A 25,570-nucleotide genomic window follows, 5' to 3' on the forward strand; every position below is an offset into this window, starting at 1 on the left:
CCTACAAAGGACTTGGATGGAGCAGAATTTGTTAAATGTGTCCAGGAACATTTTCTCAGACAGTACACAGATGTCCCTACTAGAGAGGGGGGGCAACACTAGACTTCCTGTTGGGAAACAGGGACAACAGGAGGTCCAGGGACAGCACGTTCCTGTCAGGGTGAAGGGTAAATCTGGCAAATTTAGGGAAGCCTGGCTAATGAGGGGTATCGAGGCTCTGGTCAGGAAAAAGAAGGAAGCATACATTGTATTTAGGAGGTCGGGGATGAGTGAATCCCTTGATGACTATAAAAAGATTAAGAATGCACAAGAGGGAAATTAGAAGGGCAAAGAGAAGGTACGAGATAGATCTGGTAAGAAAGGTTAAGGACAATCCCAAGAGGTTCTATAGAGATATTAAGAGTAAAAGGATGACTAGGGAGAGAGTAGGTCCCCTTAGAGATCAGCGGGGCCGCCTTTGTCTAAAGCCACAGGAAATGGGTGGGATTTGTAACAAAAATTTCTCCTCGGTGTTTACTGAGAAGAAAATCATCGTTGCTCAAGAGAAAGGAAACAGTGGCGATGTTTTAGAGGAAGTTCATTTTACCAGGGAGGAGTTATTTGCACTTAACAGCGCATTAAGGTGGATAAATCCCCAGGGCCTGACCGAGTGCATCCTAGAACTTTGTAGGAGGCTGGAGAAGAAATTGCGGAGGCCCTTGTGGAGATATTTGCTTCATCATTAGCCACTGGTGAAGTTCCCGAAGTCTGGAAGGTGGCTCATGTCATCCTGTTGTCTAAGAAAGGTAACAAGGGCAAGCCAAGGAACTACAGGCCAGTCAGCCTGACGTCAGTAGTGGGGAAGTCACTAGAGGGAATTCTGAGGGACAGGATCTACCAACATTTGGATAGACAGAGTCTGATTCGGAGGAGTCAGCGTGGCTTTGTGTGTGGAAATTCGTGCTTGACAAATCTTTTAGAGTTTTTTTTTGAAGAGGTAACCAAAAGGGTATGTGAGGGTAGGGCAGTGGATGTTGTCTATTGGGACTTCAGCAAAGCCTTCGACAAGGTCCCACATGGTAGGCTGGTCTGGTTAGGGGCCATGGAATCCAGGGAGAGCTAGTTAGGTGGATACAAACTTGGCTCGGAGGTAGGAAGCAGAGGGTGGTGGTTGAAGGTTGTTTCTCAGAATGGAAGCCAGTGACTAGTGGTGTGCCGCAGGGGTCGGTGTTGAGACCCCTGTTATTCATTATTTATATAAATGTTTCGGATGCGAATGCACAAGGCTCGGTCAGTAAGTTTGCTGATGACACAAAATGAGGTGTCGTTGATAGTGAAGAAGGTTACCGTAGATTACAGGGGGATCTTGATCAGTTAGGGAAGTGGGCCAAGGAGCGGCAAATGATTTCAACACAGATGTGTGAGGTGATGCATTTTGGAAAGTCAAACCAGTGTAGGACTTGTACTGTGAATGGTAGGGCACTGTGGAGTGTAATGGAACAGAGGGATCTAGGAATACAGGTGCATCATTTGTTGAAAGGAACGTCACAGGTAGACAGGGTGGTGAAGAAGGCATTTAACACGCTGGCCTTCGTCAGTCAGGCCACTGAGTACAGCAGTTGGGACATTATGTTGCAGTTGTACAAGTCATTGGTGAGGCCGCACTTGGAGCACTGGGTACAGTTTTGGTCGCCCTGCTATTGGAAAGATGTGGTTAAACTGGACAGAGTGCAGAGAAGATTTGCGAGGATGTTGCCAGGACTCGAGGGCCTGAGTTACAGGGAGAGGTCGGCCTGGCTGTGTCTTTATTCCTTGGAATTTAAGAGAATGAGGGGCGACCTTATAGAAGTGTTTAAAATTATGAGAGGCATAGATAAGGTGGATAGTAACAGTCTTTTCCCCAGGGTAGGGGAGTCCAAAACTAGGGGGCATAGGTTTGGGGTGAGAGGGGAAAGATTTAAAAGGAACCTGAGGGGCAACCTTGAGTAGATGGAACGAGCTGCCAGAGGAAGTGGGTGAGGTAGGTACAACAGGATCATTTAAGCAGCACTTGGATAGGTACATGGAGGGGTGGGGCTTGGAGGGATATGGACCAAACGCAGGAAATTGGGTCTAGTTGGGTGAGCACCATGGTCGGTATGGACTGTTGGGCCGAAGGGCCTGTATCCGTGCTGTATTGCTCTATGACTCCATAAATGAGTTGAGCAAGTGGGGGTGGGGGGGGGGCACTTTGGGACCAGTGACCATTACTCTACTAGTTTTAAAATAGTTATGGAAAGAGATCAGACTGGTGAACAAATTAAAATCCTAAAACAACAAGTAAACTGGAGGAACTCAGAAGGATTCCCCTCACAGATGCTGCTCGACCCACCGAGTTCCTCAGCTGATAGATTGTTGCTCTAGATTCCAGCTTCTGCCATCTCGTGTTTCCAACTAAAATCCTAAATTGGGGCAAGGCAAATTTCGGAGGCATTAGACAGAATTTGTAAAAGTTGATTGGGGGAGGTTGTTTGCAGCTAAAGGGACAACTGGCAAGTGGGAGGCTTTGAAAAGTGAGATAGGGAGAGTTCAAGGCCAGCAAGTTCCTGTTAGAGAGAAGGGCAAGGCTGGCAAGATGAGGGAATCCTGGCTGATGAGGGATATTGAGGCACAGGCCAACAAAAATTAGATGAGTGTCAGGTATAGACAGCTGGGATCAAGCAAATCCCTTGATCATGGATGTAGGAGTAATTTAAGAGGGAAACCAGGAGGGCAAAAAGAGGACATGAGATATTAGAACATAGAACATTACAACACAGTACAGGCCCTTTGGCCCACGATGTTGTACCGACATTTCTAAGATCTACCTAACCCTTCCCTCACACATAGCCCTCCATTTTTCTACCCCTCTCCAAGGCGACAGTAAAGGTCAAGGAGTTATGGTCACTGTCTCCAAAATGCTCTCCCACCGAGATCTGAAACCTGGTCAGGCCCATTGCCTAGTACCAGGTTCAGTACAGCCTCTCTAGTCGGCCCCTCCACATACTGTGTCGGGAATCCTTCCTGTACACACCTAACAAACTCCGCCCCATCTACCTTTACACGAAGGAGGTGCCAATCAATATTAGCGAAGTTGAAATCACTCATGACAACAACCCTGTTATTTTTGCCCCTCTCCAACATCTGCCTCCCGATCTGCTCCTCAGCATCTCTGCTGCTATTGGGGTGGTCTGTAGAATACTCCCAATAGAGTGATCGCTCCCTTCCTATTTCTGACTTCCACCCACACTCAGTGGACGATCCTTCCAGACATCCTCCCTTTCTACAGCTGTGACGCAGTCCCTGATCAGCAAAGCCACTCCCCCACCTCTTCTATCTCCATCCCTGTCCCTTTTGAAACATCTAAACCCCGGAATATCCAGTAGCCATTCCTGCCCTTGTGACAGCCAAGTCTCTGTAATGGCCACAGCGTTGTAGTTCCACGTACTTACCCACGCTTTAAGTTTATCAGCCTTGTTCCCGATACTTCTCACATTAGACACATTTCAGCCCATCCAACTGACTGCAATTTTGCCTTTTCAATATCCTTGGCAGATGAAGTAAAGGAAAATCCTGAGAGGCTACGAGCAAAAGGGTAACAAGGAAAAGAATAGGTCCCCTTAAGGATCAATTTGGTACGTGGAGCCACTGGAGATGGGCAAGGTGTTCTCGTCTGTATTTACCATAGAGAAGGTCATGGAAGCTAAGGGATCAGGGGAAAAGAATAACGTATTGAAACATATCAGCTTTATACAAGAAGCAGTGCTGACAGTCTTAAGGCATATTAAGGTGAATAAATCCCCAGGGTCTAACCAAGTGAATTGTAGGACATTGTGCACAGCTCGGGAAGAAACTGCAGGGGCTCTGGCATCATCTCCAGCCACAAGTGAGGTACCAGAAGACTGGAGTGTGGCTAATGTGTCTTTAGGTAGGGCTGCAAGTACAAGCCAAGAAATTACAGGCTAGTGAGCCTAACATCAGTGGCAGGAACATTCTGATGGACAGGATCTACCAGTATTTGGAATGGCAAGGACTGATTAGGAATAGTTAGCATGGCTTGGAGCATTGGAAAACATGCCGCACAAGTTTGTTTTGAGGTTTTTTTTTTTGAAGAGGTCATGAAGAGGATTGGTGAGGGCAGAATGGTAGACTTGTCTACATGGACTTTAGCAAGATGTTTGACAGGTTCCCATGCAGTAGGCTGGCCAGGAATGTTAGATCAACTGGGACACAGGTGAGCTAGCCAATTGGACACAAAATTAGGAGTCAGAGGATGGTAGTGGAGTGCTTTTTTATTCAAATTGGAAGCCCATGACCAGTAGTGTGCCACAGGAATTGGTGCTGGGTCCAGTGTGTTTTTATTTATTTATATATATAATATACAGTTTGTTTTTGTATATAAAAATATTTGTATATTTTTTATAGATTTATATATAAAACAATCTGGATGATAATATTGTTAACATGGTAAGTTTGCAGATGATGGTGCAGTGGACAGTGAAGGTTATCTAAGATTACAACAGGATCTAGATGGACTGAGGAAGTGGGTCGAGGAACAGCAGGATGGAATTTGCAAGATGTTGCATTTTGAGAAGTTAAACCAGGGCAGGACTTGCACAGTAAATAGCTGGAGATAATAGGACAGATCTGGGGGTCAGGTACATAGTTCCCTGACAGTGGTGAAGATGTTTAGTACACTTGCCTTCATTGGTTAGGGCATTGAGTAAGGAAATTAGTACTCTTGTGTTGCAACTGCACAAGTTGTTGGTGAGACCATACTTGGGAGTACTGTGCACAGTTCTGGTCACCCAGCTAAAAGGATGTCATTAAGCTAAAAATACAGAAAAATTCACAAGGATGTTACCAGGACTTGAGTTACAAGGGGGGGGGGGGGGGGGGGGGGGGGTTGGGATTCCACCCCCCCCCCCCCCCAATAGCAAAGGAGCCCAAGGGGTGACCTTGTATCAGTATATAAAATCATGAGGGGGTAGATAAGGTGAATGGTCACAAGCTTTTTCCCCAGTGCAAGGAACTCAAACTAGGGAACACAGATTTGAGGGGAGAGATTTAAAAGGCATGAGGCAACTTACTTTCTTCTGCCCCACACCCTACACAGAAGGTGGTGGGTACATGGAACAAGCTGCCAGAGGAAGCTGTAGAGGTGGGTACAACTATAATGTTTATGACATTTGGACATGGATAGAAGAGATTGAGGGATATGGGCCAAATGCAAGCAAATGGGACTAGCTCATCTAAGACATCTTGGTCTGCGCAGACAGGCCTGTTTCCATGCTGTACAACTGACCCTGTACAGAGTAAATCAATGGTGGGAGTGGGTGAATGAGGGTCTGGAATGAAGCATTGAACAGGTACCTTTTTGCCTGTAGATTAACTCCAGCTGAAACATTGTTGAGATGAAGCACAGTTACCACCAGGTGGTTGGTACACTGTCACAGCCTTACTTGAGCACTGGGATGGGATCTCTTGGGTCAATGCAGAAAACTTCCCAGCTTTCAAAGTGGTGCTTCAATGTTTAACTCCATGTGTAGTCAGACAATAGTGCATCCCCAGAGAATCACAAGTACATTACTAGGACTGAAAGGCCTGAGTTACAAGGAGAGGCTAGGATACCAGTTAATTTTATGTTGGGAGTTCAGACAAAAAACCCTCAAACCCATGACTAATTTGAATGCACTGCCTACTGAAGCATTGAGATTTATAGATCTGGAAACCAATTAAAAGCAAATCTGTCTGAAGATTTTCATGTCAACATGGATCCCATGTAAACAATCAGACCAGCAGTACACCACTCAAGCCTGCACTGCCATTCAATGATAATGGCTGATCTGCCCCAAGTCTCATCTTGTGTCAATTCCTCACAGCCCTTAATTCCCTGATCCTTCAAATATTTACCAACTTGGTTTCCATAAAAGCTTAAGGGTGAGAAATACCATTTACATGTGGTGAAGATCTGTCCTCTTATTGGATGGAATCTCATTGTGACACTAGGAAGGGGAATCTGCAATATGGAGACACCCTTCTGTAATTACAGCAGACTCCAAAACCAGATTATTAAATACATCTGTATTTAATTTTAAAATTCATTTTGAACAAATGAGTCACACCACAAGCTCAGTTTCTCACAAGTCAATTATACAAATTGAAGTATGTATTTCTAATTATGGTTTCCAGTAAGATGCTTCTAATTGGTTTCCACATCTATAAATTTATCAACTGCTCAGTGAGCAGGACATTCCTTACTCATACCCAACTCAAGGCTTCAGCATGGTGTTGAGCATTCTAGCAATGGTACTGGGGAAGTCCTGCACTCAGGGTGCACCCCCTCCATTATGTTCAACGATGATCACATGATAACATCGCACTATTAAGATAGAGCAGCAAGTTCAGTTTTGGCTAATATTTATCCTTAACATATTCTCCTTACCCTCAGTCAGAAGTTGCACTTTGTACACCAGTAACATGAAGGACCTGCTCCTCCACATGGATTCTTTGCACATTTCCTTAAATGGAAAGTCAGTTCTTCCCAAAGAATCACTTAAAGTAACCACTGCAAGCATCACTAGGGTGGTGGATTAAACACAGGTTAAAAACAATGACTTTTGAAAGTAATGCTGAGCACTTTAATGCCACAATTCATGGAGACATTTGGAATACAACTTTATTAAGATCAACTATGATCTAAACAAAAAGTTAACAAAAAGTAGGAATGACATTAACATACAACTTGAAACGATGTATTGTGATTTTACCAGTATCATAAATTAAATTATGCATCACTCAAATGTTGCAGTTTATCAACAGTTTTAGTATCAAGTACACAGGTCTAAATGTGAAGAATATTGTCATACTGCACAGCATTCACTCCCAATTTCAACTCCTTTAGCCTCCTAAAGATTATAAGCACTTAAGCTCTGTTCAGCTAATTAACTGGCAAACACTGCATCACAGGACAGCTGCCTATAAAACTAGGCTGCTGTGTTCGACTCCAGCCATCAATTCACAGGTCATCATCTTCATCTGGCAATGCAGTGTCTTGAGCAACCTGGTATATTGAAAACAAAAGCAGACATTTAATAAAAATGCATTTCACTAGCTAGCATTTGTACTTGTATGCAGGATACAGGCAGGAAGGAAAGCTTGAAACTGTAGCACTATTCCAATGTAAATTCAATGAGCCCAAAATTTGCACCCAATTTTACACACCTCAATGCAACAGATATAGTACAAGTGTTTCAGTATATTTTGTGGATTGTTTCCAAAAAACATGACTAGGTATGTCAGTTCTAAGTTCTGACAAGTCTTCTACATGGGTAGATGCATCCACCTTCTCCAGGAGACTAAGTGGTGGACAGATGCTTTCCTAATCAGTAAAGACTGCCACAAACACCAAGAAATCCTGCCGACAGATCATACCAAATTGGTGTCAGTACTCCAGAATATCACAATCTACTACAAAATTCAAACCTCAAGATGCAAATTACAGACATTAGAGACTGACAGAGCCAAGTGTTCCAGCACCTTGGTAGCAATCTTACTGATAAATTAATATCAAGATCAAGTAAATTCTGCTTTCAAAACTGCAAACGTAAACCTTTTTGGCTGATATTTTCATTGGTTTAAGCTCAGAAAAGTTCTGCACCACTGTACTCATGTCTTTACAGCAATCAACTGATCTGCCAAGGATCACATGAAAAAGTGCAGATGTAGAAATGTTCTACATCCATCAGCTCATTTATAATAACCTTATTTTAAGGCCAGAAAGTACTAGTAAGCAGCAAACATGAAACCATAGCAACTTACTCAGGGTATTTACGGGTTTAGTGACCCAGATTAACCAAGTATTACTACTGTACCTTGAGCTCCTCTTCATATTGTGCTGCTAATGCAGGGTCCATCTGAACCTCTGGTGGTGCCAAAGCTGGCATAGCAACAAACTCCAAATTGGGATCTCCAATGAGTTTCCTGGCAAGCCACAGGAATGGCTTCTCAAAGTTGTAGTTGCTTTTGGCAGAAATGTCATAGTACTGCAAGGAAGCAAGCAAACATCAATGAGCAGTCAGCAAAACTTCCACTGTCAGGATTTGAGCAATGATGTTGGTGTGAATGGCCTCTAACTAAAAGGAACAATTGCAATACACATCATTCTATTTTGTTAAACCTCACCAATGAGTGAGAACATTAAAGATGGATTTAAAAATAAAAGCAGGGATTTAACAAGTTTTAACATGTGATAACTCAAATTTTTTTTAAAAATGACAATTATGTTTCAAAAGTCTGAATTCAAAAGGGTTAAGTAAAAAACAAAGCCATTTTGTCATTAGAAAATCAACTAGTTGCCCAGGCACTACCACACCAGCTCCCGTTAGCCACAATGTTTTCTGGAACTTTTAGCCCTGATGCCCAAACTGAGTAATACTGAAATCTATCACAATAACCCTCCTTCCAAGTCCCAAAAGAACCCACCCACTAACTTCTGAAAGCATCGAAACTGCTCAGTAACTTCACTGGTTTCCATTTCTCAGATGATTCAAATAACCCCACCTGCCTTCCAAAGAAATATGCCATCCAAGCTTGCTGCACTTTGAGAGTGAAGACCCAACTATGGATTTACTGAACAAATGCTCTGCACTGAAAAGCCTTGACTTTCAGATTTAACTTACAAACATCCCCTCAAACTGCCGCTGAGTATAGACAAAACTGAAATTACAGCGAGATGTCAGACATTAATATACAACTTGCAAAGCAAATGGCATTTTCAGCTAATATCTACTCCTTCCCCAAGAGTTTGCAACTCTTGCTCTTAATTGAACCCTAAGCAAGCTGCAACTGAAGTCAGATTTCCTCCCCATTACCCCTTTCAAAGCTCCCCAAAAACAATGGATTTTAAACAAATGGCTTCACCGTGGAGTAAACCAGCAGCTTTAGAATCATTCCTCAGTAAACCTACAAGTAGCAATTTGACATAGGTTTCCAAAATTCAGCCTCTCACCAGTGACATTCCAGTAATTACCAGCTGCCTAGCAGCTTTCCAATGGAATGCTCCTAGCTTAACTGAAGATTGTATGGCTAAACATTGCCCGAGTAAAATGAGAACCAGTTTTTTTATTCAAATCCTTTCCAAATCAAAGCGCTCACTGAAAATGCAAGTATTTCAGTTGAACAGATGTGGGTGCATTGGAAACACTGTTTGGTACTACATATTCAACATCTGCCAATTCTGACAGGTACAAAATTTAGAGGAGAAACAAAGGACTGCAGATGCTGAATTCAATGTCATGCCAATTCTCCCACTTTAATCCCCCCCAACCACGCCACTTCTCCTCTTCCCTCTCCTAGCCTCTTTTTTCCTCTCCTTCCCTTTGACCCATCCCCTGGTGGATCTGCTCTCCCCTCCTCCCCCACACCTGCCCATCACTATCTCTTACCAGCATCTACCTCTCATCACCCTGTGCCCACACCACCTCCCTTTTGTCCACCTCTCACTACTCTGCTTTTCCCTCCTATATTGGGCTTCCCCTTTTCCCATCTTCAGTCCTGAAGAAGGGTCCTGACCAGAAACACTGACTGCCTGCTTTTCTCCACAGATACTGCCTGGCCTGCTGAGTTCCTCCAGCAGTGTTTTGCATTACAAAATTTACAGATGCCATACCTGAAGATTTTTCTTCCTGTGGAAGACAATAGATTTTGCCTTCACTTTTCTGTCTTTAATGTCAACTTTGTTGCCACACAGCACAATGGGGATGTTTTCACACACTCGCACCAAATCTCTATGCCAGTTAGGCACATTCTTGTAAGTCACCCGTGAAGTTACATCAAACATGATAATGGCACATTGAGCTGTTAAAGAAATAGAAAGTAAGAACCCAGGACAATATTAAAAAACATCACTGTCAAGAGTGGCATCATTTAAAGTCTTACCTTGAATATAATAACCATCCCGGAGACCACCAAATTTCTCTTGACCAGCAGTATCCCACACATTAAATCTGATGGCACCTCTGTTAGTATGGAACATTAATGGGTGAACTTCAACACCCAAAGTTGCTGTAAAGGGAAAATCCCACACAAATTACTCCAACATTCACAAGGAATTCAACATGCAGCTCAAATATTACAGTCTTTAATGATATAACAGTGGCTGAGATGAATATCTGGGCTTTCAAATGACATTTCCTAGTCTGCCGATGTGAAAATTAAGTGCAGTAAACAGCAAGAATGATATCCCTCTCCTGAATGGCATAGGCTGGCATAATATATAGATAAAATCTGCAATTCAGGGAGCATCAAGTGATTTATTATGTAGAATAAAGGCAGTATAAACTAAATAATACAATTTTTAAAAAATGTGAAGAAACAAAGGTTTTGGGATATACTTGCACAAGTCTTTGAAGGGGCTATAAAGTGAGAAAGCTGCTAAAAAAAGAGGCATACTAGACCCACAATGCTATAGGGGTCTGGAAATTGTACTCAACCTTTGTAAAGCACTGGCAAGTGATTTGCACCAATTCTGGGCACACAGTACCAAAATCAAAGTCTTACTAGAATGGAACCAAGAACAGACTTCAGTTAAAATATTTTTAAGTAGCTAGTCAGAACAGCAATCATGGCTCTACATTAAAGTTATTGAAGAGTACCAGCGAGATTGAATGAGTAACTTGTCACGTGCTGCGGCCAGTCAAAGGGGCAGGATTTAAAGCTATTTATAAGCAATATTAAAAATTACAGCAAGTTGATCTGGAATGTTCTCCAGAAGGGCAGTGAATAACATTTACAGAAAAGCTACAAATACTGGAAGCAAAAAACTTAACATGCTGAGAGAAAGATTAAGGCATGGGATTGGGCAGGTCTATCAAGGTTTGTCATTAATCAAATTGAGTACAATGGGTGGAACAGTTCTATCACAATGTACCTACCTACATACTTCTTTTCAAATTCACCAGTCATATGGCGCTTCACAAAAGTTGTTTTACCAGTGCCGCCATCTCCTACGAGTACAAGCTAGAGAAAAGTAATATGATTCCATTATTTTTTAGTGAAACAGATCTAACCAATAAAGCAGGAATGTGCAAGTCTTGACTCATGGAGCAAAACTGCTCTGCTTACACTTTGGGAAAAGTGTTCCTCGTCCTGATTAACACTATTGGTATCAGTCAAGAATAAGGAAGGCCAAAATGACTCTTTTGCAGCCATATTCACAAATATCAAAAGAACACCAAATCATCACTCCCTTAAGGTCATTTCATTTAGTTTTTCCATTGGTTTATTCCTCACCTTTGTCTGCATTTCATTTCACTGCAGTTTTTATATGTTGTCACACCAGACTAATCAATTTATTCTACTTGGCCAGTTAATATAACTACTGGTCCAATCTTGCAGCAATCTCAGATGGATGTGGGCAAGCCGGACTTGAGACTATAATGGCATTCCCTAAACACACCTAGTGACAAATACTGCAGTCAGATGACCAAAGATGGGGCAAACTGATCAAACACTGCCAGCACTCCCGTGCCACTGCAATTTCTCGCTAGAAAACATCCATAGATGAGAACAGAGCCAAATGGTTAATGTATAAACGTATAGATGTATAAACGGTTAATTCATACATGACGGATAACGTGAAGAATATCAAATGGCTCAATCACCCACCACTTGATATTAAATATTACATGGGGTGCACCTTTAAGTATCTAAAACTTCATTACAGGGCACCACAGGCTACTTACAGGCTGACTTGCGGAAATCCAACGTCCTGCCCCACGTTTTTAGGCTAACAAAATGTTTCCCAGTATTTACCGCGTCAGTTTAACTATTCAGTGAAGTGGAAGAATTACAGCGAGTATCTGCGGTGCGGGTAGCCGGCCGGCCGGCGGGCAGACACTGTCCATCCAACACCAGCAGCGAGGGTGAGGGGCCGGCGGCCACCTCAGGGGGAGAGGGGCCGGTGCCGGGTGCTCGGATCTCCGGGGTGTGGGCAGGTCCCCGGGTACCGGATGCGGGGGAGGGGCCGGGCCCGGGGCCCGGGACCGGGCCGGACGGGCGGCGGCCACCACGCGGTCCCCGGGCCGGGGCAGCGGCCTTACCTTGAACTGAACTTGAGGTTCTCCCTGGTCTCCCATGGTTCGCACCTGGCGGGCGGAGAGCAGACAGTGAGCGGCGGCGGCGGCGGGCGGGCGGACAGGCGGCGCGGGGCCCGCGCTCCCCCCACCCCCCGGGCCCGGTAACAAAGGACGGGCGCGGCGGCGGCGGGCCCGGGCCTCCCTCCCCCCCTCCCCCAGCGCACGGCGGGGCGGCAGCGGGCGGATGGGGGGAGGGGAGCCCCAGGATGCGCGGGAAGCCGCCCGGCCGCAGGCCTCGGGCCCGCTTCCCGCCTTTGTTCGGGCGGGACCCGAGGGCGGCCGGGCGGGCGGGTGGGCGCAGCGCCGAGCGGGAGGCCGGAGGGTCGGGGTCGGGGAGACGGACGGGCGGGCGAGCGGGGAGGCCCGGGGCCGGGCGGGGGCCGCCGACACCCGGCGCCTGAGGCCCGGGAGCGCGGGGCGGGCGGGCGGCGTGATGCGGCCGGGAGGGGGGGGGGGGGCGGGCGGCTGGGCGCCCGGGCGCGGCCCCCGCCTCCCCCCGGACCGGGGACCGGGGACCGGACCCCCGCCGCCACGCGCCCACCTTCCAGAAGAGTCTCCGCTCAAAATGGACGCCCGATCCTCTAATAGCGCGCTGCCCGCACCACGTGACCCAGCCCGGCGCGCTCCCGCCGGCGGGGGGCGGCCGCGAGCATGCGCACTGGGCCGGGGCGGAGGGACGGAGCATGCGCAGTGGGGGCGGGGTGTCCGCGGCCGCGCGCGGCGGGTGGTGGTGGGGGGGGGAGCCGCGGGACGGAGCATGCGCAGCCCGGGCAGGGGCGGCCGGGCGTGGGTGGAGCGACTGAGCATGCGCCGGGCGGAGGGGGCGGGAGGAGCGGGGCGCATGCGCGCCTCGGGGAGTGCGGCGGGGAGGGGACTGAGCATGCGCGCGGCGCTGGTGGGCACGTGGTGGCGCCGCGGCTCCCGGGGGGCTGCACCCTGCAGCCCTGCAGCCCTGCATGCCATGCACGGCTGCTCCGGCCGGTGCCGGGCTACTCAGCACCTGTGCATTTGCAGTGCTGATGTCTGGGTTAAATAAGAATTTTTTAAAAACCTGCTTAAATGCAGAGACTGTTGGGTTTGCTCAGCAGGTCGGGCAGCGCCTGTGGGGAGAGGGACAGAGTGGTCCAGCTGCAGACCAGCCCCTCTGTACAGGTCCCACCTGCCCTGCAGGAGCCCAATGGTCCAAACATCCGAAACCCTCCTTCCTGCACCATCTCATTAGCCACGTGTTAAACTGCACCACCTTCCTACTTCTTGCCTCACCAGCACCTGGCAGGGGTGGCAATCCTGAGATCACCACCCTGGACGTCCCATCTTAGCACCTGACTCCCTGAACTCACTTTGCAGGAACTCGTCAGCCTTCCTGTCTATGTCATTGGTACCAATGTGGACCACGACTTCTGGCTGCTCACTCTACCCCTTTAAGAATGCTGTGCACTCAATCCAAAACTTCTCTGACCAATATCCTTGCGGAAAGGTTTGCTGGTGCTGCTCGGGGGGAGTTTAAACTAGAGTTGGAGGGGTGTGGGAACCAGAGTGGCAGGACAGCAAGTAGAGGGGCTCTGGGGAAAATAGGTGTTAAGCCTACAAGCAGAGACAGAAATCGACTGGTTGATGAGCATGGTGGGGCTAATGTTCTGAGATGCGTCTATTTCAATGCAAGTAGTATTGTAGGTAAGGCAGATGAACTTAGAGCATGGATCAGAACGTGGAATTATGAAGTGCAGCCATTAGAGAGACTTGGTTGCAGGAGGGGCAGGACTGGTGGCTCAATGTTCCAGGCTTCTGATGTTTTAGACGTGATAGGGAGGTATGAAAGGGGGAGGTGTGGCGTTACTCATGAGGGAAAATGTCACAGCAGTGCTCAGGGAGGAAATACTGGAGGGCTCATCTACTGAGGCAATCTGGATGGAACTGAGGAATAAGAAAGAGATGACCACGTTAATGGGACTATATTATAGAGCTCCCAATAGTCAGTGGGATTTAGAGGAACAAATCTGTAGAAAGATAGCAGACAGTTGCAAGAAAAATAGGTCATGGACTGTATCCAGATTACGGAAGAGGTGGTTCTGGCTGTCTTGAGGCAAATCAAGGTGGATAAATCCCCAGGGCCTGACGAGGTGTCCCCTCGGACCTCGTGGGAGGCTAGTGCAGAAATTGCAGGGGCCCTGGCAGAGATACCCTTAGCCACGGCTGAGGTGCCGGAGGACTGGACGATAGCTAATGTTGTTCCATTGTTCTAAGGAGAGACCTTGTCCTCAAAGAACAGACCCGGCAGCCCAGCAATCAGTCTGGTGATTCTTTGCTGCACCCGCTCTGCACCAAGACTGTGTCTCACCAGGGCCCTGGACGACCTCACTCCTCTCCTCCATTCGTCTTGCAATAAAGGCCAAGATGTTATTTGTCTTCCTAATTGCTTGCTGCACCTGCACATCCACTGATTCCCCTTCATCTACTCCACAAGGTACAGCCTTAAAGAATTCTAGTAGATTAGTCAAGTCAAGTCGAGTTTATTGTCAGATGCACAAGTCCATGTGTGCACAGGTGCAATGAAAAACTTACCTGCAGCAGCATCACAGGCACATGGCATCAGATAAGCAGCATTCACAAGAAAAACATAAACATAAATTATTCACAATTTTTACAAAAAAACCCCAATTAAAACAAAAAAAACAAAGTCCATTTTAGTTCAAAGTGGTCACAGTGTTGCTAAACTGTGGTGATTAGGGTTGTGTTGGTTGTTTCAAGAAGTGAATGGTTGAAGGGAAGTAGCTGTTCCTGAACCTGGTGGTGTGGGGACTTCAGGTTCTGTACCTCCTGCCCGATGGGAGCTGCGAGAAGATGGCACGGCCCGGATGGTGGGGATCTTTGATGATGGATGTTGCCTTCTTGAGGCAGCGCCTCCTGTAGATACTCCCGATGGTGGGGAGGGATGTGCCGTGATGTATTAGGCTGAGTCCACTGCTCTCTGCGGCTTCTTATGTTCCTGCGCATTCGAATTACCGTTCCGGACTGTGTGAAGGTCTCTGCCTCCACCAGCCCCTCGGGCAGTGCATTCCAGATTCCACCCACCCCTTGGATTTAAAAAATCTTCCTCAGATCCCCTTACCCTAAACCTCTTACCCCTTACCCTAAACCTCTGGTTGTGGATACCTCTGCTACAGCTCACGATCTGCCCCTTCCTTGTCCACACATCACACTTTGCCTCTGTGAAGGAACAACCTGCAGTGAGTGGCTGCTGTTGCATCTGCTGCAAGAATCCTCACTGTCTGCAGCCACGTGGTAGAACATAGAACACAGAAAAACTACAGCACAATTCAGGCCCTTCAGCCCACAAAGCTGTACCGAACCTTGTTTCAGGAGTGGAACATTCCCGCTGTGTCTGCCTCTCACTTCCAGTCACGTTCATACCTGCTGACAGACCAAATCGCCCTGCATTTATCACTGCTCTTTCAATCAAGGCTGCAACTTTGTAAGTTGCATCAAACATCTGTGTGTTTAACAACATGGACCAAATCTGTTTGTCATTTACAGAACATTACAGCACAGTACAGGCCCTTCAGCCCACAATGTTATGCTGACATTTTATCCTGCTCTAAGATCTATCTAACCCTTCCCTCCCACATAGCCCTCCATTTCTCTATCATTCATGTGGCTATCTAAGAGTTTCTTAAATGTCCCTAATGTATCTGCCCCCACAACCTCTGCAGGCAGTGTGTTCCACACACCCACCACTTTCTGTGTAAAAAACTTACCCCTGACATCCCCCTTATATCTTCCTCCAATCACCTTAAAATTATGCCCCCTCATCTTAGCCATTGTCACCCTGGGAAAAAGTCTCTGACTGTCCATTTGATCTATGCCTCTTATCATCTTGTACACCTCTATCAAGTCACCTCTCACCCTCCTTCTCTCCAAAGAGAAAAGCCCTAGCTCTCTCAACCTATCCTCATAAGACATGCTCTCCAATCCAGGCAACATCCTGGTAAATCTCCTCTGCACCCTCTCTAAAGCTTCCACATCCTTTCTATAATGAGGCGACCAGAACTGAACACAATACTCCAAGTGTGGTCTAACCAGAGTTCTATAGAGCTGCAACATCACCTCGTGGCTCTTGAACTCAATACCCCGACTAATGAAGGCCAACATACCATACACCTTCTTAACAACACTATCAACCTGCTCGGCAACCTTGAGGGATCTATGGACATGGACCCCAAGATCCCTCTGTTCCTCCACACTGCTAAGAGTCCTGCCATTAACCTTGTATTCTGCCTTCAAATTCGATCTCCCGAAGTGTATCACTTCGCACTAATCCAGGTTGAACTCCATCTGCCACTTCTCAGCCCAGCTCTGTATCCTATCAATGTCCTGTTGTAACCTACAGCAACTTTCTACATGATCCACAACACCACCAACCTTTGTATCATCAGCAAACTTACTAACTCACCCTTCCACATCCTCATCCAAGTCATTTATAAAAATCATAAAGAACAGGGGTCCCAGAACAGATCCCTGTGGAACACCACTGGTCACTGACCTCCAGGCAGAATACGCTCCATCTACCACCACCCTCTGTCTTCTATGAGCGAGCCAATTCTGAATCCACACAGCCTAGTTTCCCTGGATCCCATGCCTCCTGACTTTCTGTATAAGCCTTCCATGAGGAACCTTATCAAACACCTTACTAAAATCGATGTACACCACATCCACTGCTCGACCTTCATCAATGTGCTTTTGTCACATCCTCAAAGAATTCAATCAGGCTCGTGAGGCACGACCTGCCCCTCAAAGCCATGCTGACTGTCCCTAATCAGCTCCAAATGCCCATAAATCCTGTCTCTAAGAATCTTCTCCAGTAATTTGCCCACCACTGAAGTAAGACTCACTGGTCTATAATTCCCAGGGTTATCCCTACTCCCTTTCTTGAACAAAGGAACAACATTTGCCAGCCTCCAATCATCTGGCACTACTCCTGTGGCCAGTGAGGACGCAAAGATCATCGCCAAAGGCGCAGCATTCTCTTCCCTCGTGTCCCGTAATAACCTTGGATATATCCCATCCAGCCCCAATGACTTATCTATCCTACTGTTTTTCAAAAGTTCCAGCACATCCTCTTTACTCACGTCTACATGCCCTAGCATATCAGTCTGTCGTACGCCATCCTCACAAACGTCAAGGTCTCTCTCACTGGTGAATACTGAAGCAAAGTATTCATAAGAACCTCCCCTACCTCTTCTGACTCCAGGCACCTGTTTCCTCTTTTATCCCTGATCAGTCCTGCCCTCACTCTAGTCATCCTCTTCTTCACATGTGTATGATCCTTCACATATGATCCTACTCGCCAAGGACCTCTTATGCCCCCTTCTAGCTCTAAGTCCATTCTTAAACTCCCTGCTGGCTACCTTGTAACTCCAGAGCCCTGTCTGATCCATGCTTTCTAAACTTCAGGTGAGCTTCTCTCTTCTTCTTGACAAGATATTCTACACCTCGCGTCAACCATGGTTCCTTCACTCTACCATCCTTACCCTTCCTCGATGGGACAAACCTATCCAGAGCCCAATGCAAATATTCCTTAAACAATCTCCACATTTCCACTGTGCACTTCCCCAGGAACATCTGTTTCCAATTTACGCTCCCAAGTTCCTGCGTAATAGCATCATAATTCCTCCTCCCCCAGTTAAATACTTTCCCATATCGTCTGCTCCTATCCCTCACCAAGGCCATGGTAAAGGTCAAGGAGTTATGGTCACTATCCCAAAATGCTCTCCCACCGAGAGATCTGAAACCTGATCAGGCTCATTGCCCAATACCAGGTCCAGTATGGCCTCTCCTCTAGTCGGCCTGTAAGATAAGATCTTATCTTCCTGTACACACGAACAAACTCTGTCCCATCTATCCCCTTTGCACTAAGGAGGTGCCAGTCAATATTAGGGAAGTTGAAATCACTCATGACAACAACCCTGTTATTTTTGCACCTCTCCAAAATCTGCCTCCTGATCTGCTCCTCAGCGTCTCTGCTGGTATTGGGGGGAGGGGGGGGGGTTCTGTAGAATACTCCCAATAGAGTGATTGCTCCCTTCCTGTTTCTGACTTCCACCCACAGACTCAGTGGACGGTTCCTCCAGGACATCCTCCCTTTCTACAGTCGTGACACTGTCCCTGATCAGCAAAGCCACTCCCCCACCTCTTTTACCTCTGCCCCTGTCCCTCTTGAAACATCTAAACCCCGGAATATCCGGCAGCCATTCCTGCCCTTGTGACAGCCAAGTCTCTGTAATGGCCACCACATCATAGTTCCACAAATTTACCCATGCTTCATCAGCCTTGTTCCTGATACTTCTTGCATTAAAGTAGCCACACTTCAGCCCATCCAACTGACTGCAATTTTGCCCCTTCAACTGCCTATCCTTCCTCACAGTCTTTCTACACTCTGCATCTACTTGTACACTAAATAAACCAAGCTCTCACCTATCACTCTGGTTCCCTCTGGTTTTAAGCCAGACACAACTCCCACCGTGCGCGGTTTAAGAATTCGCCAAAGTTGCAACGTCGGGGTAAATCTCTGATGCAGCGATGAAAGCTCTGACTGTTCCTCGGTTCCTGCTGCCAAACTCTCTGCCATCTCACAAGGCTGGGGATTGAAATAATCCTCCCATTTCTGCATCACTTCAGTGAGTGGAACGACTTTGGTTTTCTGTGGAGCTACCAGATTAGTGAGTGTGTGATAGGTCTCAGAGCCAGTCTCCAACAATACAATAACCTTCTTACACTGCCTTACAGCAGAGTTCAGTCCCCGTTCACTTTCAGTGTGATCCTCTCCTTCGATGATATTATGAGCAGCAACGAACCTTTCCATTCTCTCCATACAGGCTGGCAGGACTCGCGCTCAGCGCACCCTCCCAGCCCTGCCTCTACCCCGTCTGAGCCCCCACCTTCTCCCATTTCCCATCTGAGCCGCTGAAAGTCTTGTGTAAAGGACATTTAAACAGGTACCTGGATAGGAAAGTTTTAGAGGGACATGGGCCAAACACGGCCAGCACAGGTAGTCACCTTAGTCAGTATGAACAGTGGGCTGAAGGGCCCGTTTCCGTGCTGTCGAACTCTGTGACTCTACACTCCATGTCTCTACAGCCGAGGCTGAATGCTGTGTAACTCTCCTGTGAGCAGTGCCTCGCTCACTGCCGCAGAGGAGGTGCAATGAATTGCCCTGTTCACCAGTTCACTGTACACCCAGGGAAACTTTACCAAGCCGAACCCCCCACCCTGCCAGCCTCCGTCCGCGAGTGTGGTGAACCGCTGCACTCAGCACCATCTGTGGGTGATTCAAGGAGATCGCTCAAAGCACCACACTTTCCCAGAGCCAGTGTGGGTGGGTTGTGTCCACCACCCTTGTCACCAGTTGTAGTGGAGATGGTCTGACGGCCATCTCTGTAGTGCTGGTACTGTCGATAATTGTAGTGGAGATGGTCTGACAGCCATCTCTGTAGTGCTGGTACTGTCGATAATTATCTCCAGGAGACATTGGGAGCTTCAGAAAACTTTATTGTCGATAAACAACAACTACGTTATGCTGCATATTCATGAATCTTGTTGTAAAACCCACCTGGTTTAGTCATCCCCTTCAGGGAAAGACACACTGTCCTTAAAAGGTAAGACTGGACACCTGACATTCAGCTGGTCAGGCAGTATCTGTGGAGACAGAACTACTCCCGTTTGTACCTCACAATCCCTGCACAGTTTTCCCTTTCTCGCTCCTCTACTTTTGGTTGTGTCCCTGGAGAAAAGAACACAGAACAGGAACAGGGACAGGCCCTTCGGCCAAAAATGTCTGTGACGAACACAATGCCGAATTAAACGAAATCCCTTCTGCCTGCACGTGATCCGTATCCCTCCATTCCCCACAGATTCATGTGACTGTCTAACAGCCTCGTAAACATCACAATCATATCTGCCTCCACCACTCTCCCCAGCAGCCCATCCCAGGCACCCACCAGTTTTTTACACAGAAAACTGTCCCACACTACTCCTGGAAATGTTCGCCCTCTCACCTTAAATGCACCTCCTCTAGTCTGTGATATTTCTATCCTGGGGAAGGGATTCTGACTGTTTACCCTATCTATAACTCTCCTAATCTTATAAACCTCTATCAGGTCTCCTCTCAGTCTCTGCCGTTCCAGAGAAAACAACCCAAGTATGTCTAACCTCTCCTTATCCCTGGCCGTGTGCTCAGATCTTGTGCTGATCAGCTGACAGAAGTATTTGCTGACATACTTAACCTCTCCCTGCTTCAAGCTCAGGTTCCCACCTGTTTTAAGAAGACCGCCATCATCCCGGTACCGAAGAAAAGCAAGGTAACATGCCTCAATGACTACTGACCAGTGGCTCTGACATCCACCACCATGAAGTGCTTTGAGAGGTTGGTCATGGCACACATCAACTCTAGCCTACCAGACAACCTGGACCCATTGCAAATTGCCTATCACCGAAACAGGTCTACAGCGGATGCCATGTCCCTGGCCCTACACTCAGCTCTGGAGCATCTGGACAGTAAAGACACCTACATTAGACTATTGTTTATTGACTACAGCTCTGCCTTCAATACAATAATCCCAAGCAAGCTTGTCACCAAACTCTGAGACCTAGGACTCAACACCTCCCTCTGTAACTGGATCCTTGACTTTCTAACAAACAGACCACAATCAGTGAGGATAGGCAGCAATACCTCCGGCACGATTATTCTCAGCACTGGTGCCCCACAAGGCTGCGTCCTCAGCCCTCTACTCTACTCCCTATACACTCATGACTGTGTGGCCAGATTCTGCTCTAACTCATCTACAAGTTTGCAGATAATACCACCGTTGTAGGCCGTATCTCAAACAGCGATGAGTCGGAGTACAGGAAGGAGATAGAGAGCTTAGTGGAATGGTGTCATGACAACAACCTTGCCCTCAATGTCAACAAAACAAAAGAGCTGGTCATTGACTTCAGGAAAGGGGGCGGTGTACATGCACCTGTCTACGTCAATGGTGCTGAGGTCGAGAGGGTTGACAGCTTCAAGTTCCTGGGAGTGAACATCACCAACTGCCTGTCCTGGTCAAATCACGTAGATGCCACGGCCAAGAAAGTTCACCAGTGCCTCTACTTCCTCAGGAGGCTAATGAAATTTGGTTTGTCCCCTTTGACTCTCACCAACTTTTACCGATGCACCATAGAAAGCATCCTATCTGGATGTATCACGGCTTGGTACAGCAACTGGTCTGCCCAGGACCACAAGAAACTGCAGAGAGTTGTGGACACAGCCCAGTGCATCACGGACACCAACCTCCCCTCCTTGGACTCTGTCTTTACCTCTCGTTGTCTTGGTGAAGCAGCCAGCATAATCAAAGACCCCACCCACCCGGGACATTCTCTCTTCTCTCCTCTTCCATCGGGTAGAAGATACAGGAGCCTGAGGGCAAGTACCACCAGACTTAAGGACAGCTTCTACCGCACTGTGATAAGACTATTGAACGGTTCCCTTATACAGTGAGATGGACTATGACCTAACAATCTACCTTGTTGTGACCTTGCACCTTATTGCACTGCACTTTCTCTGTAGCTGTGACACTTTACTCTGTACTGTTATTGTTTTTACCTGTACTACATCAATGCACTCTGTACTAACTCAATGTAACTGCACTGTGTAATGAATTGACCTGTACGAACGGTATGCAAGACAAGTTTTTCACTGTACCTCGGTACAAGTGACAATAATAAACCAATCCCAATACCCTCTAATCCAGGCAGCATCCTGGTGAACCTCTTCTGCACCCTCTGCAAAACCTCCACATCCTTCCTGTAATGGGGCGACCAGAACTGCACACAATACTCCAGATGTGGCCTGACCAAAGTCTTATACAGCTACAACATGACTTCCTGTCTCTATTATTCAACACCCCGACTGATGAAGGCAAGCATGCCGTACACCTTCTACTTGTGTCTACTTGTGTGGCCACTTTCAGGGAGCTCTGGACTTGCACCCCAAGATCCCTCTGCACATAAATGCTGTTACGGGTGCTGCCATTAACTGTGTACTTTCCCCTTACATTTGACCTCTCAACGTGCAACACCTCACACTTCCTCAGATTAAACTCCATCTGCCATTTCTCCACCCATATCAGTAGCTGATCTATATCCTGCTGTATCCTTTGACAGCCCTCTACACTGTCCACAGCTCCTCCAATCTCTGCAAACTTACTAACCCACCATCTACATTCTCATCCAGGTCATTTATATCACAAACAGCAGAGGCCCAGCACCGATCCCTGCAGAACACCAGAATGTTGATCGTGTTGGCTGCTTTACTGAGCGAGAAGTGTAGACAGAGTCCACGGAGGGGAGGCTGGTTTCCATGATGTGTTGAGCTGAGTAAATTGGTAAATTGGTTCATTACTGTCACATGTACCAAGGTACAGTGAAAAGAATTTTTTGCATGCCACCCATACAGATTAATTCATTACAAAAGTGTATCGAGGTAGTACAAGGGAAAACAATAACAGAATGCAGAATAAAGTGTTATAGTTACAGAGAAAGTGCAGTGCAGGCAGACAATAAGGTGCAAGGTCATAATGAGGTAGATTGTGAGGTCAAGAGTCCATCTTAATGTGCTAGGGGACCATTCAGTAGTCTTATAACAGCGGGATAGAAGCTGTCCTTGAGCCTGGGGGTACGTGCTTTCAGGCTTTTGTATCTTCTGCCCGATGGGAGGGGGGAGAAGAGAGAATGTCCGGGGTGGGTGGGGCCTTTGATCATGTTAGCTGCTTTCCCGAGGCAGTGAGAAGTGTAGACAGAGTCCATGGAGGGGAGGCTGGTTTCCGTGATGTGATGAGCTGCTGCAAAACAACAAATTTCATGTCATAGGTCAGTGATAATATATCTGATTCTAATTCTGGGGAGTAGAGTAGAGAGCTGAGGACGCAGCCTTGTGGGGCACCAGTGTTGAGAATAATGATGCCAGAGGTATTGCTGCCTATCCTCACTGATTGCAGCCTGTTGATCAGAAAGTCAAGGATCCAGTTGCAGAGGGAGGTGTTGAGTCCCAGGTCTCAGAGTCTGGTGATGAGTTTGCTTGGGATTATTGTATTGAAGGCAGAGCTGTAGTCAATAAACAATAGTCTAACGTAGGTGTCTTTACTGTCCAGATGCTCCAGAGATGAGTGTTGGGCCAGGGAGATGGCGTCCGCCATAGACCTGTTTCGGCTGTAGGTGAATTGCAGTGGGTCGAGCTTTTCCAGGAGGCTGGAGTTGATGTGTGCCATAACCAGCCTCTCGAAGCACTTCATGATGGTGGATGTCAGAGCCACTGGTCGGTAGTCATGAAGGCATGTTACCTTGTTTTCCCTTCGGTACTGGGATGACAATGGTCTTCTTAAAACAGGTGGGAACCTCGGACTGAAGCAGGGAGAGGTTAAATATGTCAGCAAATACCCCTGCCAGCTGATCCGCGCAGGATCTGAGGACACGGCCAGGGACACCATCCAGGCCAGATGCTTTCCTCGGGTTCACTCTCCGGAAGACCAATGTTATGTCCACAATGGTGACTGCGGGTTCAGTTGCATTGGAGGCTATCAGGGTGGGTGGTGGCAAACCAATCTCCTTCTGTTCAAAATGTGCATAGAATGCATTAAGCTCATCAGAAAGGGATGCACTGCTGTTGACGATGCTGCCCGACTTTGTTTTGTAGCCCGTTACAGCATGCAAGCCCTGCCACAACTGTCGGCTGGTCTGGGACCCAATGTTGGACTGGTATTGTCCCTTGGCATCTCTGATAGCTTTACAGGGGTCACTTCTTGATTTCCTGATGGGCCGATTGGCCTCCTCTGATGCTATAGGGGAATATCCCACTCGTCCTCTGCCCTACCTGTGTGTGGCTTCTGCACTGTTGGTACAAGGCCCAATGCAGTCCAGAGAAAGCACAGCCCACCTTCGTTCTGGGCACGTTGCAGCCTGCAGGACTCAGTAGTGAATTCTACACCAGATGACTCACACTCTGAGGGCATCAGGCCAATCAGCCCACTGTCTCCCCCACTGCTCAGTGTTGTTCCATCAGGTCCATAGTCTCCCAGCTGCTCATCAGCTGCCACCTGATTCTGCTGCCACCCATGCACGCCAGAGGACGGGACCAATCCACACAACGGGATGTGGGAACAAACACACGGTCACAGGGAGTACTCCACACAGACAGCAGCTGAGGCTGGGATCGAACCAGGGACCCTGTACCGCCCTGGAGATTGAATGTGGCAGGCTCAGGGTCAGTTCTGCAGACCGAAGCCAGGTGCTCCACAAAGCAGGCGTCCAGCGTCGAGGAGACCACAGAGTGAACACCCGGTGCATCACATAGACTGGAAAATGTGCAAGTGACTCGCTGCTCTACCCGGAGAGGCTGGGACCCCCGTGTTGTGTCCACCCGGAGAGGCTGGGACCCCCGTGTTGTGTCCACCCGGAGAGGCTGGGACCCCCGTGTTGTGTCCACCCGGAGAGGCTGGGACCCCCGTGTTGTGTTCACCCGGAGAGGGTGGGGCTGGGACCCCCGTGTTGTGTTCACCCGGAGAGGGTGGGGCTGGGACCCCCGTGTTGTGTTCACCCGGAGAGGGTGGGGCTGGGACCCCCGTGTTGTGTTCACCCGGAGAGGGTGGGGCTGGGACCCCCGTGTTGTGTTCACCCGGAGAGGGTGGGGCTGGGACCCCCGTGTTGTGTTCACCCGGAGAGGGTGGGGCTGGGACCCCCGTGTTGTGTTCACCCGGAGAGGGTGGGGCTGGGACCCCTGTGTTGTGTTCACCCGGAGAGGCTGGGACTCCCGTGTTGTGTTCACCCGGAGAGGCTGGGACCCCCGTGTTGTGTTCACCCGGAGAGGCTGGGACCCCCGTGTTGTGTTCACCCGGAGAGGCTGGGACCCCCGTGTTGTGTTCAGCCGGAGAGGCTGGGACCCCCGTGTTGTGTTCAGCCGGAGAGGCTGGGACCCCCGTGTTGTGTTCAGCCGGAGAGGCTGGGACCCCCGTGTTGGGAAGGGAAGGAGTAAAAGGACAGGTTTGCATCTCCTTCTATGTCCACCTCCTTCAGACTGATCAGCTGCAACCAAGGAGCCTTTCTCAGACTGCCCCACCCCCCCTTGTGTCATTCAGTCTCTCTGAGTCTCACCAATCACAGATGGCAGGCACGGTAGTGTAGCAGTTAGCGTAACGCTATTACAGCGCCAGCGACCCGGGTTCAATTCCGGCCACTGTCTGTAAGGAGTTTGTACGTTCTCCCCGTGTCTGCGTGGGTTTCCTCCGGGCTCTCCGGTTTCCTCCCACATTCCAAAGACGTACGGGTTGGGAAGTTGTGGGCACGCTATGTTGGCGCCAGAAGCGTGGCGACACTTGCGGGCTGCCCCCAGAACACTCTACGCAAAAGAT

General features: G+C 48.1%; 1 protein-coding gene across 1 annotated transcript; it reads right to left on the reverse strand.

The window, feature by feature from the left end:
* Positions 1-6,624: 6,624 nt before the first annotated feature.
* Positions 6,625-12,778, reverse strand: ran (RAN, member RAS oncogene family). Its single transcript, XM_052031906.1, has 7 exons — positions 12,676-12,778; positions 12,099-12,143; positions 10,932-11,016; positions 9,937-10,062; positions 9,668-9,855; positions 7,872-8,042; positions 6,625-7,060 (listed from the first exon to the last, which is right to left on the reverse strand). Exons 2-7 carry the CDS (start codon positions 12,132-12,134, stop codon positions 7,016-7,018), a joined length of 651 nt encoding a protein of 216 aa, XP_051887866.1. The 5' UTR covers positions 12,135-12,143; positions 12,676-12,778; the 3' UTR covers positions 6,625-7,015.
* Between the last annotated feature and the right edge of the window lie 12,792 nt (positions 12,779-25,570).

This window comes from Pristis pectinata, chromosome 17 (assembly GCF_009764475.1).
Source record: "Pristis pectinata isolate sPriPec2 chromosome 17, sPriPec2.1.pri, whole genome shotgun sequence".
Taxonomy (NCBI): domain Eukaryota; kingdom Metazoa; phylum Chordata; class Chondrichthyes; order Rhinopristiformes; family Pristidae; genus Pristis; species Pristis pectinata.